This window comes from Pogoniulus pusillus, chromosome 15, assembly GCF_015220805.1.
Source record: "Pogoniulus pusillus isolate bPogPus1 chromosome 15, bPogPus1.pri, whole genome shotgun sequence".
Lineage (NCBI taxonomy): Eukaryota > Metazoa > Chordata > Aves > Piciformes > Lybiidae > Pogoniulus > Pogoniulus pusillus.
Window position 1 is genome coordinate 24406530 of NC_087278.1, and position 17756 is coordinate 24424285.

A 17756-nucleotide genomic window follows, 5' to 3' on the forward strand; every position below is an offset into this window, starting at 1 on the left:
ATTTTTTTTCAAAGGGAAGATCTAAATAGCTCTTTTACTTGAAGTGATAGAAGAGCTCCCTGGCCAGTGTTTCATGTGTTTTGCCCTTAAAAGAGAGGCAAACACATGATGTCCTGCTCAGAGAGGTCAAGACAACCTGTCTTGCATCGATTCCTAACCATTTTTTTACAAAGCACTTTTACAGGGTTAGGCTTTTGCTTTCAGTTGTATTAGTTTATTAGGTATGTACTATGGAAATGCCTACTTTTAATACAGCAGGCTGCATTATTGTGGGCATTACCACCACCATCCACTTACTCCAGAGTGATGAACACATGTGCATTATAGGGGCATTCTAGAATGCTGTGGTGCATGGTCAAGAGATACATACAGTGTAATCCTAGGTAAGGTCACCCAGAGGATGTTTTCTTCTGTTTCTGCTTCTAGCCTGCTTCTGCATACTCCACCCAGTACCATTTATCATCATTGTCTTGGTGCCTATTTGACTATGCCTAAATGTGCTATGTACAGTGTCAGCTCAGGTCTTTGTACCATTGGCAGATGGTAATCTGTTGATAGATAGCTGAAAATTGGTAGTAAGTAAAACATATCCATTCTGCTGTTCCTTCTAGATAGTGGAAAAATTGTGGCTTGGGAAGAATTTGCCATTGGAATGGGCTGCCCAGGGAGGTGGTGAAGTCCTGTCCCTGGAGGTGTTCAGGAAAAGCCTGGATGAGGCACTTAGTGCCATGGTCTAGTTGACTGGATAGGGCTGGGTGATAGGTTGGCCTGGATGATCTTGGAGGTCTCTTCCAACCTGGTTGATTCTATGATCACAGACTGCAGGCATTGTTATTGCCTGTTCATTCTCACTATTGTAACTAACAGCAAGGTCATTGTCCCAGGCTCTAGTACCAAAGAGAAGTGGATGATCTTGGAAGTCTCTTCCAACCTGTTTGATTCTATGATTGTGAGAATGACAGGAAGAGTAACTGTTGGAAGTGGGAAGACAAGTAATGAAAAGAGGTGGGGAGGGCAGAAATGGAGGGGAGATTTAACTCAGAATCATAGAATTGTTTGGTTGGAAGAGACCTCTAAGATCATCAAGCCCAACCACCAACCCAATGCCACCATGGCCATTAAACCACCTCACCAGGTGCCATGTCAAGACCCTCTATATTTCACCCCAAGAAAAACAACTCTTAACATGAGTATCCATGCATTTACTAACTGCCCAGTTAACAAAAGTTAAAACCCAAGCAACACCCAAAGTCCCCTCAATCTTACTCTGATCCTTCTGCAGAATCTTCATTTGAAAGCAAGAAGTTGGCTCTTCCTTGGTAGCATAGCTGTGTATCCAGGTTCACACCTTTGCCTCTGCGCGCTATGTGTTTTATCAGAAGTTAAACACTCTATCAAAAGCTAACTGACCAGCTGGAATACAGCTTTTCATTGAACTTGGTTCTTAAATACTACAAATTACCTTGATTAATTGTTGCTGTCTTCTGTCCTTGTCACAGCATTGTCACCAGGAGGTGAAGTGGTGGTCAAATCTTGTTTGAAAGACAAGAATTTGTAAGAAATAAAAGGGGGAAGGATGAAAGGAAGCTTTTTCTTGTTTATCCTCCTAGGGTTTTGTTTCATTTACATTTTCAACTAGTTCCCACTTGCCTGAGCTGTTTGGAGATCATTTGAATTATGCCTTTTGGAATCATTTTCTCTTGTTGTTAAAAACCATCCTTTTATCTCTTTTTTTTTTTCACAGTTAATGAGGGAAGAGAATGCAATTCTGCAGTTTTTGGGCATTTACCAAATATCTGGGCTTCATTCCTTACATCAAAGAAGTTTATATCTCTTATGTAAGCTGAGTGGAGCTAAGTGGAAGCTTTTCATTGTCAAACTTTTTAAGGAGAGTTTAAATGTTGCTGAAAATGAGGGTTCCCTAGCTATGTGCCAGGAGGTTTCTTGGTGACATGATGTTTCGCTTGTGGAGAGAAAGCAAAGCTTGACCGCAGCTTTGTGGACAGAACATCTGGCAGGCTGAAAGATCCTCTCCCAAGTATTCTGGACATTTTTAACAGAATCTTCTTCCTTTTTGGTTTTGCATAAACCTGGGAAGTGTGTGTATCTTTGTGTGCATGGAAGGTTTTTGTAGAAGTGGATTTTAATTTTGCAGAAAGCTTCACGTGCAAGTGGCTTTCATGACCATTCACCTCCTGTGCTGCTCTCAGGGCGTTTTCTGGAAGAACTGCCTCAGAAAAGGGCCTGCTCTTAAATAAGTGTGCTGCAGTTCTGCTGTCTAAAGAACATGAGTGGTGTCCTCCAGGAGGAGAAAAAAGTGAAAAGCAAGACAACCCCAAATAGCTTGGATTGTTTCTCATTGTCATCTAGTGGATGTTTAGGAAGAAGTTCTTCCCAGAGAGTGATTTGCCATTGGAATGGGCTGCCCAGGGAGGTGGTGGAGTCGCTGTTCCTGGAGGTGTTCAAGAAAAGCCCTGTGAGGAGAGGCTGAGGGAGCTGGGGGTGTGCAGCCTGCAGAAAAGGAGGCTCAGGGCAGACCTAATTGCTGTCTAAAACTACCTGAAGGGAGGCTGTAGCCACATGGGGGTTGGTCTCTTCTGCCAGGAAACCAGCAAGAGAACAAGGGGACACAGTCTCAAGCTGTGCCAGGGGAGGTCTAGGCTGGATGCTAGGAGAAAGTTGTTGGCAGAGAGAGTGATTGGCATTGGAATTGGCTGCCCAGGGAGGTGGTGGAGTCACCATTCCTGGATGTGTTCATGCAAAGCCTGGATGAGGCACTCAGTGCCATGGTTGATTCTATGATTCTATGGTCTGGTTGACTGGATGGGGCTGGGTGCTAGGTTGGACTGGATGATCTTGGAGGTCTCTTCCAACCTGGTTGGTTCTATTATTCTAATGCTGGTCATTGAACAGTGTTTGAAATCATTAATCATAGCATCTTCAAGATAGTATTTTGATTTCTTCCTGCAAATCTAACAAGCATGAGCTCTTTGAGCATCATTGAGTTAGTGGGAAGCAGTGGCAGTTACACAAGTCTCAAAGTCTTCAGACTTGCAGAATTGCCAATTTTAGAAATCTTTTAACTGTCTGACATAAGTTCTTACTTTCTGGTCCAGATTTGTGCTTCTGAAACGCTCTTTTAATTTTGACAGCCACATCTTTGCTTTCTGCATAAAGGGAAATGGACATTTTCCCACTGTACTTAATTTCTGACACAGACCATAAGCACTTCATACCTGTGCTAGTTTGAAGCTAGCTAGAATGTTTTGGTGAGAAGAACTAGATTACAGGCTGTGAAAGGAAACCAGTGGTGATGTCTACTTCACTCATAGGCTTACTGAGAGGTACAAGAAGAAGAATCAAAACATAGCTAAGGCACTGGCTTCTGCTGATGGGGAATTGGCTGAGCTGCATCTCTAACCTCACCCCCCTCTGCTGTTTCTTTGACTAATCCACTTTGCTTCCTAACCCCCTGGGTCAACCTCCATTCTTCCTTGGGACTGGGGTAAGGTTGAGAGGGTCAGGGAGAAGGTGAAGGGGCAATTGGGAGCCCCTGCTGGGGACTCAGGTTTCTGGGAGGGCTGTTGTGTGTCCGTATTACCTTTTACCTTGTCTATTTCTGTCTATAACTGTATATACTGTAAATATATGCTTGTATATTGTGCTAAGCTGTAAATATAAGCTTCATTCAATTTCCAGAGCCATCTGAGTCTAGTCTGGGTGATTTCCAAAGTGGGGGATGTGGGGGGGGCAGGGAACACCCAAACCATCACAATACTGTAATGGAATTGAGACCTTACAGCTCTATCTGGGTAACACAGCACCTGCCCTGTGTGCCTGAAGACTAAAGACACAAACTTAGTCAAGCTGTTTAAGAACAGACAGGAAAAGTATGTGTAGAGCTTCCAAATATGCGCCCTTAACTAGTACTAAAAAGGTCACTGGTAGAAGCCCATTCAGACTGGGATGCTAAGGGTCACAAAAGGACTGAGGATCAGTGGTAAGTTTGATATCTGGACAGGAGTCCTGACAGGGAATAGGCTGAGATCCAGAAGATAGAAGGCTGTGAAAATGAGATGGTTTTGTTCTCTGTGATCTGCAGTTGAGTTGGGACTTCTGAACTGCGGGATGCTTCAAAGTCTATTCCTTAACACAGAAGTGCTCTCATTGCCTCCATCTTCTAGTTTGGAGTTGCGATCTGTCGGTGAAATGGCTCCATTAACTCTGGTAGCCCAAACTTGATTTCTTCTTTCCTCTGGGCAAAGAATTATAATTGGAAGAGAAGCAGAAGAGAGGCAGCATGCTCTGCTTTTACTCTGACCACTGTCACATCATTTGGCCAAGTGTGGTCTTGGAAGAGAAGCAGAAGAGAGGCAGCATGCTCTGCTTTTACTCTGACCACTGTCACATCATTTGGTCAAGTGTGCTCCTAGAAGGCAGCAGCAACACTGAACATCTTGTCATCTTGCATGTAAAAATTGCAAATGTGAAGATCAGAATAATGTCCCAGCTACAACATTGATAATTTCATCATTCCTGTGCATGATCAGTTGGATGTGGATGTCTTCATTTATTTTTTTTTGTCCATGCTGTCAGTGACTGTCTCCCAGTAAGGCAGAACTGTGAATGGATTTCTGATGGTTATTTTATGAAGTACTGCATAATGCAAACTAAGGGAAATTAAAGGAAGAACTGACCTAACTTATTAACTCCTGATAGTTAATAATTACAGTTCATTGTAACAGTTATGCCTTTGCAATTTCCCCTTCCTCTCTTTTATTCCAGTCCCCTCTGCTGTCCCTATGATGCATCAGGTGAGTCGTACTGCCAGTAGCATCACACTGTCATGGCCTCAGCCGGACCAGCCCAATGGGAACATCTTGGATTACCAACTGCGTTACTTTGACAAGGTGAGCAGAAAGTGATGCAGCGCTGATGGCGGTGTGGCTCTTTGCAGCGCTGATGGCGGTGTGGCTCTTTGCGGCGCTGATGGCGCTGTGGCTCTCTGCAGTGCTGATGGCGCTGTGGCTCTCTGCAGTGCTGATGGCGGTGTGGCTCTTTGCAGCGCTGATGGCGGTGTGGCTCTTTGCGGCGCTGATGGCGGTGTGGCTCTCTGCGGCGCTGATGGCACTGTGGCTCTCTGCGGTGCTGATGGCGGTGTGGCTCTTTGCAACGCTGATGGCGGTGTGGCTCTTTGCGGCGCTGATGGCTCTGTGGCTCTTTGCGGCGCTGATGGCGCTGTGGCTCTCTGCGGCGCTGATGGCACTGTGGCTCTCTGCGGTGCTGATGGCGGTGTGGCTCTTTGCAGCGCTGATGGCGCTGTGGCTCTCTGCGGCGCTGATGGCGCTGTGGCTCTCTGCAGCGCTGATGGCGCTGTGGCTCTTTGCGGCGCTGATGGCGCTGTGGCTCTTTGCGGCGCTGATGGCGCTGTGGCTCGCTGATGGCGCTGTGGCTCTTTGCGGCGCTGATGGCGCTGTGGCTCTTTGCGGCGCTGATGGCGCTGTGGCTCGCTGATGGCGCTGTGGCTCTTTGCGGCGCTGATGGCGCTGTGGCTCTTTGCGGCGCTGATGGCGCTGTGGCTCTTTGCGGCGCTGATGGCGCTGTGGCTCTTTGCGGCGCTGATGGCTCTGTGGCTCTTAGGCAAAGGGAACAGGGAAATCATCTGCATGAAAAACGCGCCCCTGCATCGGGATGGAGAAGGTGAAGAAAAGTGCTTTGATTATGAGGGAAGTCCAACCTGTAACAAAACCAGAGGTTGGCAATAGACATCTTATCTGGCACCAGTCCATCTGCATTTCTCAGCTTGGACCCATCTAGGGACAGTGCAAATGAAAAAACAAAAAGAGAAGATAGTTGTAGCTTGTGATGGTTTGGGTGTTACCTGCCCCCCTACGCTTAAGAAAATCACCCACGCTAAGCTCAGTTGATCTGGAAATTGACTGAAGCTTTATATTTACAGCTTAGCACAATGTACAAGCAGGTATTTACAATAGATACAGAAATATACAAGTTAAAAAATAATACAGAAACACAACAGCCCTCCCCAAAACCAGAGTCCCTAGGAGGGGCGCTCAACCACCCTTCCACCTTCTCCCCACCCCCCTACCTTACCTCAGACTTTGCCTTAAGCTCAAGGTAGTTTGGAGGGTTGGCCAGGGGGGTTGGGAAGCAGATGGATTAGTCAGGCAGGTTAGAAAGAGAAGTGCAGCCCAAACAGCCCAGAGAGAGACTCCCTTATCTATATTTATGTTCTTGTACATCTCAGCAAGCCTATGAGTGAAGTAGCCATCACCATTGTTTCCTTTTCACAGCCTGTAATCTAATTCTTCTCACCAAAACATCCCAGCTAGGCTCAAACTAGCACATAGCTAAACTAAAAAACTGTGGCAAACAACCAGGTGGGTTTAGCACTATGTGAAGCAGGTAACAGTGTAAGAAGCAGAAGTTTCTAAATGTGTATATCAGAACTGGACTGACTGCAACATTCTGTCATGTGCTTGTGAAGGAAAGTCCTGGGCCCCTGTTTATGCCTGGACAGGCATCTCTAAGACATTTTGAGAAGAGGAATGCACTCTTTAATTTACTCAGTGGTGGATATCAGTTAGCTACTTATCTACTGGAATTACAGGGTGACAAGCACAAAGCTGTTCCGCATTCACATCTTTCATGACTCCTAATCTGACTGATTTGAGGGGAAGAGGCACACAGGGCTGTTCAGACAACCTCCTAGTCTGTATTCTTGGTCTTTCACATAAACATTTTTGCGAGGTCGTGCAGAGCTGTTGTTTCTCTCCTGATAAAAGGACCTGCTGTTTGCAATAACACATCTAGCAGCTTCCTGGATACAGCACTACATACATCCTTGTTCTGGATGTGTGTAGGAGACTACATGAGTTTGGAGCTTGTAGAAAGCAAGATCTCTGGGCAGACTAAGGCCTTTTTAATGGATATGCTTAGCAAGGAACCACGGGACAAGGTAGTTTTGTCTCTCACTCATGTTCAGGTTGAGTCAGAGCATATTTAGCTGAGCTTTGAGGGAAGCCCAAGTAATAAAAAGCAGCAGTGAGGAGCAACTAGTGTGTGACAGGTCAGGTCTGGAATAGCACTTGTGGCTGTAAAGCTCAGTAACAGCTTCAAAGAATATGGAATCAAACTAACATTCACTGATGAGGAGAGCAAGTGGTGTGGGCAGAAGTCTTACATAACATTTTGGTCACCAACATTCACAGGCTGATGATGAGGATAATTCATTCACCTTGACTAGTGAAACCAACATGGCCACTATATCAAACCTGAGCCCAGGCAAGATCTATGCCTTCCAAGTACAAGCCAGAACAGCAGTGGGCTATGGCCCATACAGTGGAAGGATGTATTTCCAGACTTTAAAGGAAGGTAAGTGCTACCTTCTTGTACTCTGATCTGCATGCAACCATCGTTCCCTTTTGTGTGTTCTTGAGTGTTATTTAGCTTATCCTTTGGAGGACTGCTACCAGACACTCCTGCTCAGCTTGTATTTCTGTATATCATAATTTGCATATGCAGATTTGCTCACTCAGAGAAGTTCATGCAGTCTATTTGCACTATTGCCACACTCCTCAATCCTGTTCCTTGTTGCCTGTGCGCCTCTGACAAGCAGGAGCAGTGTGTCAGCAGAACTCTCCTCAGCTGGGTGTTAGAGTGCATAGCATTATACACTGCTATGGTTTGGTCTCCAGCTGTCCCAGGACAATTCTTACAGCTGAATGTTCTGTGAAGGACTTAGTGGGACATGGGATGTATACCAAGAAGCTTGCCACGGGCTGAATGCCACAGGCATCACAAGAGACAGGGAGATGCCTGATGCAAGCAAATTCCAATCTGTTTATTGCATTCCAAACATGTGTTTCTATACCTTTCATCAGAAGGCTACAAATTGTATTAAACTATAATTGGTTACATGTACTTGCTTTAGAAATTACATACTAATTAGTGTAGACATTCATCACATTCTCTCAGCAACACTTACATTGTGTCTAAGCAATCTAAGTCAGCAGAGATGGGCAAAAACCACAGGCTCCAGCCTTACATTTGTTCAGCCATTCTCTAAGGTCATTCCAACCTTCTGTTTTATCTTTACTCAGTACTTCTGAGCTCCTGCACTCTCACCTGTCCATGGCTTATGTTCCAGTGTATAATATTCAGACAATTCTATAGAACCACTACATTTAATATTACTATTCCCAACATTCCAGCAGTATCCCCATCTATTCATGCAGAGAGCAACCTTGTGATACTCGGGTTTGGATTGAAGGTACTCATATATGTCACCTACAAGCTAACTTAATAGGGAAAAATGGACTCAGAGTTTGGATGTAGAGCTGGTCTGTACTTAAGGGGCTAGTCAGGTGACAGAGGACCAAGGGAAGGACAAGTAGAGGCAGAGGGAGAACTGGCTTTTCAGAAGTAGGAAGGAATGCACGGCACAAGCACAGTGACTGAAGAGGTAAAGGAATAACCAAAGCAAACATTTGTCGAATTGCCAGGACTAGCCTGGGAAGCAAAGGGCTGATAAGGATGTTATTATGTGTGAGGCTTGGTTGAATAGAAGGGAAACTGAGAGTTGCTGTCCTCAGCATGTCTCTGTATGTGTATGCACGTGTCTGTCTCCTTGCTAGGGGAGCACTCGGCGATGCTGCAGGACCGACTGCTGCTTATCGTGGGCTCAGCGCTCGGCGGTTTGGCCTTCCTGGTAATTGCTGCCGTTACCATCCTTGCCATCATCTGCAAGAGGTGAATTCCTTGACCCTGCTTATGTGCATTGCATATAGTGGAACTTCCTTACCCTCACTACGTAACCCCACACCGAAGGAAACAGCCTGATCTACATTTATCCAGATGTCCTTGAGATGCCATTTTCTAGTTAAGGAGAGATCCCACCTCATTCCTGGTATCTGAGCAGCCTCTTCTTTGGTAAAATACTCACACACTTAACTGATATTTGTGGGAAAAACACCTGCTTGAATCACACACATCTAAAAGGAGAGTGAAATCTAAGAAATGCCTGTGCTGTGCTGACAAGGGTCTGTGCTTACTGGAAGTTAGGTGCAATAAATATTACAACAATAGAGGCCATACCTGACATGAGCTATGCATTCAGAGATCCCATCATGGAGTACATTTCTGTTGTTTGGGCTCTGTGTGGTTGGCTTATTAAAAAGCATCATCAAAATAAATACTGTTTAAGATACCAGGAAGAAAAATAAAGAATTAATCCTTAGGGGAAGTTTACACAAATGAAACATCAAAGTCAATGGTTCCTAGACTGTTTTTCAGGAATTCTGAAGGCATCACAGGAGGTGTCTTGGATTACTGTTGCAAAGAATCATTTGCCTTAATGGCATTAGATTAAAAGGTGGCTTTATCCTGAATAGCAGGAAACTTTCCTGGGCAGTAATGTTAAACTCTAATTTGTCTTTTTTCAGCAAAGTGCTGGAGGCCCTATCATTTGTCATCTCTAAAGTGGGGATGCAAACAGTGGTCTAGAAACTAACACACAGAAAAGAAGCATGCACTTGTTACCAAGACACGGGCAGGATCTTAACACCCATCTTCTGTCCCTAAAATCAAGGATTGTGAAGCTACCCCAGCATCCTATGGGAGACTCTTGTATATGTTTTGACTTCCCTTTCCCTTGTGTCCTGCAGTAAAAGACAGGAGACTCCATACACAGACCGCCTGCAGCAGTACATCAGTGCACGAGGTAAGAGTTCTTGAGCACAGGATCGCAAGGGCCTGTCTCTCTTCAGGGCCCATTAACACCCAAGTCTCTCAGCGTCTGATGTTTTGGGCTGTCTCCTCCACTACAGGGCTTGGAGTGAAGTATTACATTGATCCTTCAACCTATGAAGATCCCAATGAAGCTATTCGAGAATTTGCCAAGGAGATTGATGTGTCTCTCATCAAGATCGAAGAGGTCATTGGATCAGGTAGTGAAAAGCCTTCTTGTTCACCTTGAGACGTGGCACACTGCTGGCCTGAAATGGATCCAACCATGGCTGTCTCAGGACAGCTAACCTTCATTTTTTGCTAAAATTCATCTTAACCTGTCTACCCTTAGATGCTGGCTCCAAATCAAGTTTAAAATACCCTTTGAATACTCAGTGCTCCACATTTGAACCCTGAAGAAGTAATCTCCAACCTGAGCCTTCATGAAGAATAAACAGTGCCTAGAGTCTTACAGAACTAAAACAGCAGAATGTTTTAGTGCCCCTGACTAAAATTCTTTGCTGTATTTCCTTACTTGAGGTGTGTTTCTTCCCTCCCTGACAGGAGAGTTTGGAGAGGTGTGCTTTGGGCGCCTAAAACACCCAGGGAAGCGTGAATACACAGTAGCTATTAAGACCCTGAAGTCAGGTTACACAGATGAGCAGCGACGGGAGTTCCTGAGCGAGGCCAGCATCATGGGGCAATTTGAGCATCCCAATGTCATCCATCTGGAGGGTGTGGTCACCAAAAGCCGGCCAGTCATGATTGTTACTGAGTTCATGGAGAATGGATCACTGGATTCCTTCCTCAGGGTACCACAACCAGAGTCTCCCACAACTGTTACCTCTTCATCTTGCTGTATGCCAGTCTCAGATCTGATAATTTTGCCTGTCCTTCACTCGTGTCTCTCTAAGTCCTCTGATGCCCTCTTTTGGGTGCAATAGAAGCAATAGCAAATTACCAGCATAAGTGGTTTGGTGCCAACATGGTGAAAATATTCCAAAAGCTTACTTGTTGTTTAAGATGTTTTCATTAATTTAGACATCTCCAGGTCAAATAATTAATGGTAAACAGTTCTAGACAGTTCATCTTTGAATGCAGCCTTCAAATTCCTTTTGCACATGCTCCAGTAATGTTTTTCAGACTTTATTCCACCAAGTGTGTTCTCAAGTTTCAACATTGTGATAAAAGAATGAAGCTGGTGGTTATTTTTGAACTCAGAGTTCCCCATGTTGTTTCTAGTACTGAAACATAAGTACAGCTGGTTTTGTAGCATGGATGCTTCACTTTTTTTTGACTGATTCATATGCTAATTCAACAGCATGATTTGGCAGGTGCATTTTGAAGAGCACGTGATGAACCCGTTGTCTAGAAATGCATAGAACCCATTTTGAAGATCTTCAAACAGGAAGAGCAGATTTGTCTGCTCCCATTCATTTGGCCTCTTAGTAGGTAATGAGACTATGAGGAGGATATGGCCACAAAGTGAGATTTGCCTTCAGGAAAAAAATCACCAGTGTCTGACTTGATTTGAAATTCATTGATTTAAGCCCACCCTCATTTCTTATTTGCTGTCCCTGAACCTTCAGCTTTTGGCTGAAGTTAAGATGCACATTCGCTAACTTCATAAATCCACCTCGTTACCTTGCTCTTTGTTAGTCTTCCTTGTTGCCTTCCTGTTTTCTGATCATAAAAACTGATGTTCTCCTCCTCACTTGCAGCAAAAGGAGGGCCAGTTCAGTGTGTTGCAGCTGGTGGGAATGCTGCGAGGGATTGCAGCTGGCATGCGCTACCTTTCAGACATGAACTACGTGCACCGTGACCTGGCAGCACGGAACATCTTAGTCAACAGTAACCTGGTGTGCAAGGTGTCAGACTTTGGTTTGTCCCGCTTTCTGGAGGATGATGCTTCAAATCCCACCTATACTGGAGGTCTGGTGAGTTACTCCCATGGAGTGAGTTACTGCTGTGCTGCTTGCTATGTGTTTTTTCTGTATTCCTGCTGAGTTTGGTGTAGCCTTTGTAACCCATCCTGAAACCAGAAGGATTGGTGGTGTGGAGCATTCTGTCTTGTGGACTAACTATTCCAAGCCAGTTAAAAGAAGGCAAAAACCTGGATGTCTGACCCATTCTGCTGTATGAAATGGAGTGTCAGTGCTCTTCTTTGTGGAATGATGGTGAATAGGGTAAATCTTATTATGTGACGTAGGTGTTACCTTCATTAACTTCCTATGGGAAGTGCAAAAGATTGAAGGAGGAAGTGAAGTCCTGTAATCCATCATTTGAGAGAAGAGTTGGTTTTGGTTCTTTTTTCCTAGAGCATATGTCTAAGTGGCACATTTATGGGCTTACAGCCAACCAGCAACTTAACTTATTGCCCATGGAATTCTAACACCTGTTCTACATACGAGAAATGGGTGGGAGTATCAGAGGCAAGTTGGGCCCAGTCCTGTTCAATACCTTTATTAATGATCTGGACGAGGGGATTTAGTCCATCATCAGTAAGTTTGCAGGTTTCAATCTGTTGGAGGGTAGGAGAACACTGCAGAGGAACCTTGACAGGCTGGATGGGAGGGCAGAGGCCAGTGGGATGAGATTTAACAAGGCCAAGTGCAGAGTTCTACACTTTGGCCACAACAACCCCAAGCAGCACTACAGGCTGGGGACAGATTGGCTGGAGAGCAACCAGGCAGAAAGGGACCTGGGGGTACTGGTAGACAGTAGGCTGAAGATGAGCCAGCAGTGTGCCCAAGTGGCCAAGAGAGCCAATGGCATACTGGCCTGGATCAGGAACAGTGTGGCCAGTAGGACAAGGGAGGTTATTCTGCCCCTGTACTCAGCACTGCTCAGGCCATGCCTCAGTACTGTGTCCAGTTCTGGGTCCCTCAATTTAAGAGAGATGTTGAGATACTGGAACATGTCCAGAGAAGGGTGACAAAGCTGGTGGGGAGCCTGGAGCACAGCCCTGTGAGGAGAGGCTGAGGGAGCTGGGGATGTGCTCGGGGCAGACCTCATTGCTGTCTACAACTACCTGAAGGGAGGCTGTAGCCAGGTGGGGCTTGGTCTCTTCTGCCAGGCAACCAGCAATAGGACAAGGGGACACAGTCTCAAGTTGTGCTGGTGGAGGTCTAGGCTGGATGTTAGGAGGAAGTTCTTGCCAGGGAGAGTGATTGGCATTGGAATGGGCTGCCCAGGGAGATGGTGGAGTCACTGTCCCTGGAGGTGCTCAAGCAAAGCCTGGATGAGGCACTTAGTGCCATGGTCTGGTTGACTGGATAGAGCTGGGGGATAGGTTGGACTTGGATGATCTTGGAGGTCTCTTCAAACCTGTTTGATTCTCTGATTCTATGAAGTTGGAACTGCCGTTGGGTATGCAGGGGATGAAGAGGAATTCAGCCACTGAAAAGTGAAACAAGTGTCTGTGTTTTGTGCAGGTATGTGTTTTGAAGAGCCAGCACTTGAGTGGTAGGTCATTCCTGCAGCCAGTGAGGTCAGAATGGAAATAGAGAGGAGTTAGTGCTAGCCACTTCTGTTTGCCCTTGGTGTTGCAAGTTGGGATTGTTTAAATGGCTTTAGATTTACAAATGATTGTGACTCTTGGGAGGCTCTTATTACCTGCCACCTCTCAAATGTTGTAAAGAAGAGCTATGAAAGTGAAAATCAAGGCATTTGTAGCAGCAATGAGGCATGATTCTGTGCTTTCCATCTATATTAATCAATAGAACAAGATAGAAACTTCATGAATGTAATCCAACAATGTTTATAAAGCAGCATCAGCTGGACTGGCACTCATTGCTCAGAGTTCTCTTATGCTGCCAGCATCTGATCAGTTCAGTGATGTAATTTGCACAAATAGTCCTTATTTCACTAACATTCTGGTTGCTCTTTGACTGCTTTCTAGGGCTGCAAAATCCCCATCCGTTGGACAGCCCCAGAAGCTATCCAGTATCGCAAGTTCACTTCCTCCAGCGATGTTTGGAGCTATGGCATTGTCTTGTGGGAGGTGATGTCCTATGGTGAGAGGCCTTACTGGGACATGTCCAATCAGGATGTAAGTGTTAGAAGTGGTGAGGATGTAGATTTGTTTCTCTGTCCTGTATCAGTTCAAGTAGAAGAAAATCATAGAGCACCAAGTGATTGATGCTTTTATTTTCCCAACTGTGATTAAAGATTTATCCTTTCCCTGCAGGTGATAGATGCCATTGACCAGGACTATCGCCTGCCACCACCACCAGACTGCCCAACTGTTTTGCATTTGCTGATGCTTGACTGCTGGCAGAAGGAGAGGGTCCAGAGACCCAAATTTGAGCAAATAGTCAGTGCCCTAGACAAAATGATCCGCAAGCCATCTGTCCTCAAAGCCACTGGGAGCAGCAGGTGAGATAAGGGTTTAGTGCAAAATCACAGAGCTTGTCTTTTGCTTGGCACCATGAGGAAATGAAAACAGTTAATCAGGTTGTATAGCATTTTTTCCCAAACCTTCTCATTTGAGACTGGAAAGAGCTAAGAAGGAAAAAAAAACAGCTGAGGGAGAGGGTTGGGAGAACTGTGTGTCATGATTCACTTAGCAGGTGATGGGGAGTTGAGTGTTAAATGCAAAAGGAAATTAATCTCTTTGAGGTGCATTGAGTGTGAATGAGCAAGGGATCTTAGGGAATGAAAAGGAGGACACACCAAGTTGCAGCTACCCAAGGTAGCTACACTACTCTGTGATCACAAAAGGCAATGAAGGATGAGAAGACCTTAGATGATGGAGGGAAGGAAATCTAAGCTAAGAGTAGAACTGGAGCTTTCATCCCCATCCCATGTTTTTCCAGGTGCATTTTGTAGCCAGATGAAACTAGAGGCAGAAGGAGTTCAATAGAGGAGAGAAGTCTCTGGCAGCATAAATGGTATTGAGATGAGATGTCTGTTGGGCTGATGATGGAATTACAGACTGCTATCCCAGAGGGGTTTTAACTCTATAAATCTTATCCCAGTGTAATGTACTCCACATCTAGGAGAGTGGAAGAGTGCCTGGTCATGCCCACTTCACTAAAGCCAGTGCATAATGATAGCTGTGGGACAGATTCAGATGGTGGATAGATGGCTGTGTACAGCCATTCCCTGTTACTGCTATGCTTTTATCTAATGGATCATAGAATAATCTAACAGGTTGGAAGAGACTCTGGAAGGTCATCTTGTCCAACCTCCTGGCAGCAAGCAGGGACAACTTTAACTAGTTGGGTTGCTCAGGCCTGATCAAGTTTTACCTTGAATATCTCCAGGGATGAGGCTTCCACCACCTCTCTGGGCAGCCAGATGTTGGAGCTGAAACAATGCACTCACTGTCTCATAGGTTACTTTCTGATCCAAAGAGTGCATCTGGAAGAGAGAGAGCTAGTCACAAAGGTGAGAAGGTGTAAGGTCTCATCTCTGCCTCAGAAACCTCCTCACTGCAACTCTTTGTCCAGCCAGTAGGTCTAGACCCAGAAAGTGTGCAAAGGTCTGTGCCTGAGAGATTACAAAATGAGAAGGAGGGATCAATTTCTTGGCTAAGGTTGATTGTCTACAGTCAGAGAAGGGAATGCAGGTAGTCTAGAAACAGGCCATCAAGTTGGGACTTCAAGAATCAGTGAATGAAGAACAAATGCCATTGTTCTCCATTCTGTGCTCTTCAGAGGTCGCATTTTCTCTCTCTTGGAACTTTTACCTTACAGATGTAGTCAGCTGACATTGATAACTTGCATTTTTAGCACCTGCCTCTTTTGCAGACCATCTCAGCCTCTCCTGAGCAACTGTCCTCCAGACTTCCCTTCTCTCAGCAATGCCCATGAGTGGTTGGATGCTATCAAGATGGGCTGCTACAAGGAGAACTTTGACCAGGCTGGTCTGGTTACATTTGATGTCATATCACGCATGACTCTGGAGTAAGTAGCAGGGCAGAGAGCAGAAGATACCAGACACTGAGTTTTCTTTGCAGAAGGGGAAAGCAATGTGAGAAGTAGTAAGGGCTGTATGGCGAGGAAAGCCAGATGAGAGTAGCAACTCTTTCTTACATCTTATTAGGGCCTCTGGAAGCCCTCTGTACATTTGTGATTTGTTTCTGTAAGCACTAACACAGACCATGTGTGCTAGAAAATGCACTGTCAGTGTTGCAGAGAGACTGCTGCTTCAGTATGTTCATGCCAGCTGCCACAGGTAATAACCATGTCTAGAGCCAGGCATATCATACATTTGGGTTGAAGTGTTATGTAGAGGACAGGAGCCAGGAAAAGGAACATTCTTAATATAGAATGGTTTAGGGTGGAAGAGACCTTTAAATATTACATAGTCCACCCTCCTGCTATGAATAGGGATGTCTTTCAGTGGAGATCCAAGAGCTCAAAGCCCATTCAACTTGACTTTGAGTGTTTCCTGGGATGGGGCATCCACCACTTCTCCTGGCCGTGTGTCCTGTGTTTCACTACCCTTCCTTCTACCCAGACTGAATCTATTATCCTTCCATGTAAAACCATTGCCCCTTGTTCTGTCACTGCAGACCTTGGTAAAAGGCCTTTCTCCATCTTTCTCGTAAGCCCCTTTCATGTATTGAAGGCCACAAAAAGGTCTCCCTGGAGACACCTCTTCTTAGAATCATAGAATCAACCAGGTTGGAAGAGACCTCCAAGATCACCCAGTCCAACCTATCCTCCAGCCCTATCCAATCAACTAGACCATGGCACCGAGTGCCCCATCCAGTCTTTTTTTGAACACCTCCAGGGACAGTGACTCCACCACCTCCCTGGGCAGCCCATTCCAATGCCAATCGCTCTTTGCCAGGAGCTTCCTCCTAACATCCAGCCTAGACCTCCCCAGGTACAACTTGAGACTCTGTCCCCTTGTTCTATTGCTGGTTGCCTGGGAGAAGAGCCCAACCCCACCTGGCTACAGCCTCCTTTCAAATAGTTGTAGACAGCAATGAGGTCACCCCTGAGCCTCCTCTTCTCCAGGCTCAACAACCCCAGCTCCCTCAGCCTCTCCTCACAGGGCTGTGCTCCAGGCCCCTCACCAGCCTTCTTGCCCTTCTCTGGGCACCTTCCAGCACCTCAACATCTCTCTTGAATGGAGGAGCCCAGAACTGGACACAGTACTCAAGGTGTGGCCTGACCAGTGCTGAGTACTGGGGAAGAATATCCTCCTTTGTCCTACTAGCCACACTGTTCCTGATCCAGGCCAGGTTCTTCAGGCTGAACAACATCAACCCTCAGTTTTTCTTCACAGAAGAGGTGTTCCATGCCTCTGATCATTTTCATAGCCCCCTTCCACTTCTTTTGTATCATAACCTAGCATGTTCTGCCATCACCCCATCCATCCACACACACTCTCCAAACAAAACAGAAACCTTATCAACTGTTTCTGAAAGGTCCATACACATTCATTTGGACCTACAGGGATTATTCTGAACAAGGAGCCCACTTTAACACCTTGCACACCTGTTTTTTTGCAGAGATATCCAGCGTATTGGCATTACCCTCATTGGTCACCAGAAGAAGATTCTAAACAGCATCCAGCTCATGCGAGTTCATTTGAATCAACTTGAACCAGTTGAAGTGTGATGTTTACACCATCCTTATTCCACTTGTCAAAACCTCTGGGAAGATTCTGAGGGAATTCAGAACGATTTCACTGTAAGGAGAACAGATGTCAGTATGGTACTTAAAGACTTAATGCACCCAGAGAGTGCACAGTACTGTTACATGAACAAAGCCAAAAATGTGCCATGATTTGAAAGCAGAGCTAAGTAACTGGGGGCATTTAAATGTGGCTGACATCATACACAGGGCATGGGTTGGGGTAGGGAAAGTCATGCTAACGTGGGGAGAAGATGAAGTAACTTGGACAGATCAGAAGCACCTATTGCCTCTTCTTTGCCAACAAGCGGTGTCAAACAACCTTACAAAGCCATCGGCAGGCTTTATCTGTGGCTCGGAGCCCAGCAAAGCTACAAAACCAATAAAAGCAACAAAAAGGCCATTTTTTTTCCAAAGGAA

General features: G+C 45.5%; 1 protein-coding gene across 3 annotated transcripts in view; it reads left to right on the forward strand.

Moving 5' to 3' along the window:
• The window catches only part of LOC135182064 (ephrin type-B receptor 5), a 58485-nt gene extending 40729 nt beyond the window's left edge, over positions 1-17756 (forward strand). For all 3 annotated transcript variants that reach the window (XM_064155805.1, XM_064155804.1, XM_064155806.1), the window contains 11 exons: positions 4786-4910; positions 7230-7392; positions 8655-8769; positions 9684-9739; positions 9846-9965; positions 10309-10556; positions 11466-11681; positions 13646-13795; positions 13934-14121; positions 15498-15653; positions 17213-17756. In XM_064155805.1, coding sequence (XP_064011875.1) covers positions 4786-4910; positions 7230-7392; positions 8655-8769; positions 9684-9739; positions 9846-9965; positions 10309-10556; positions 11466-11681; positions 13646-13795; positions 13934-14121; positions 15498-15653; positions 17213-17321 — 1646 coding nt within the window. In that variant the 3' untranslated portion in view covers positions 17322-17756. The remainder of the gene's footprint in view (positions 1-4785; positions 4911-7229; positions 7393-8654; positions 8770-9683; positions 9740-9845; positions 9966-10308; positions 10557-11465; positions 11682-13645; positions 13796-13933; positions 14122-15497; positions 15654-17212) is intronic.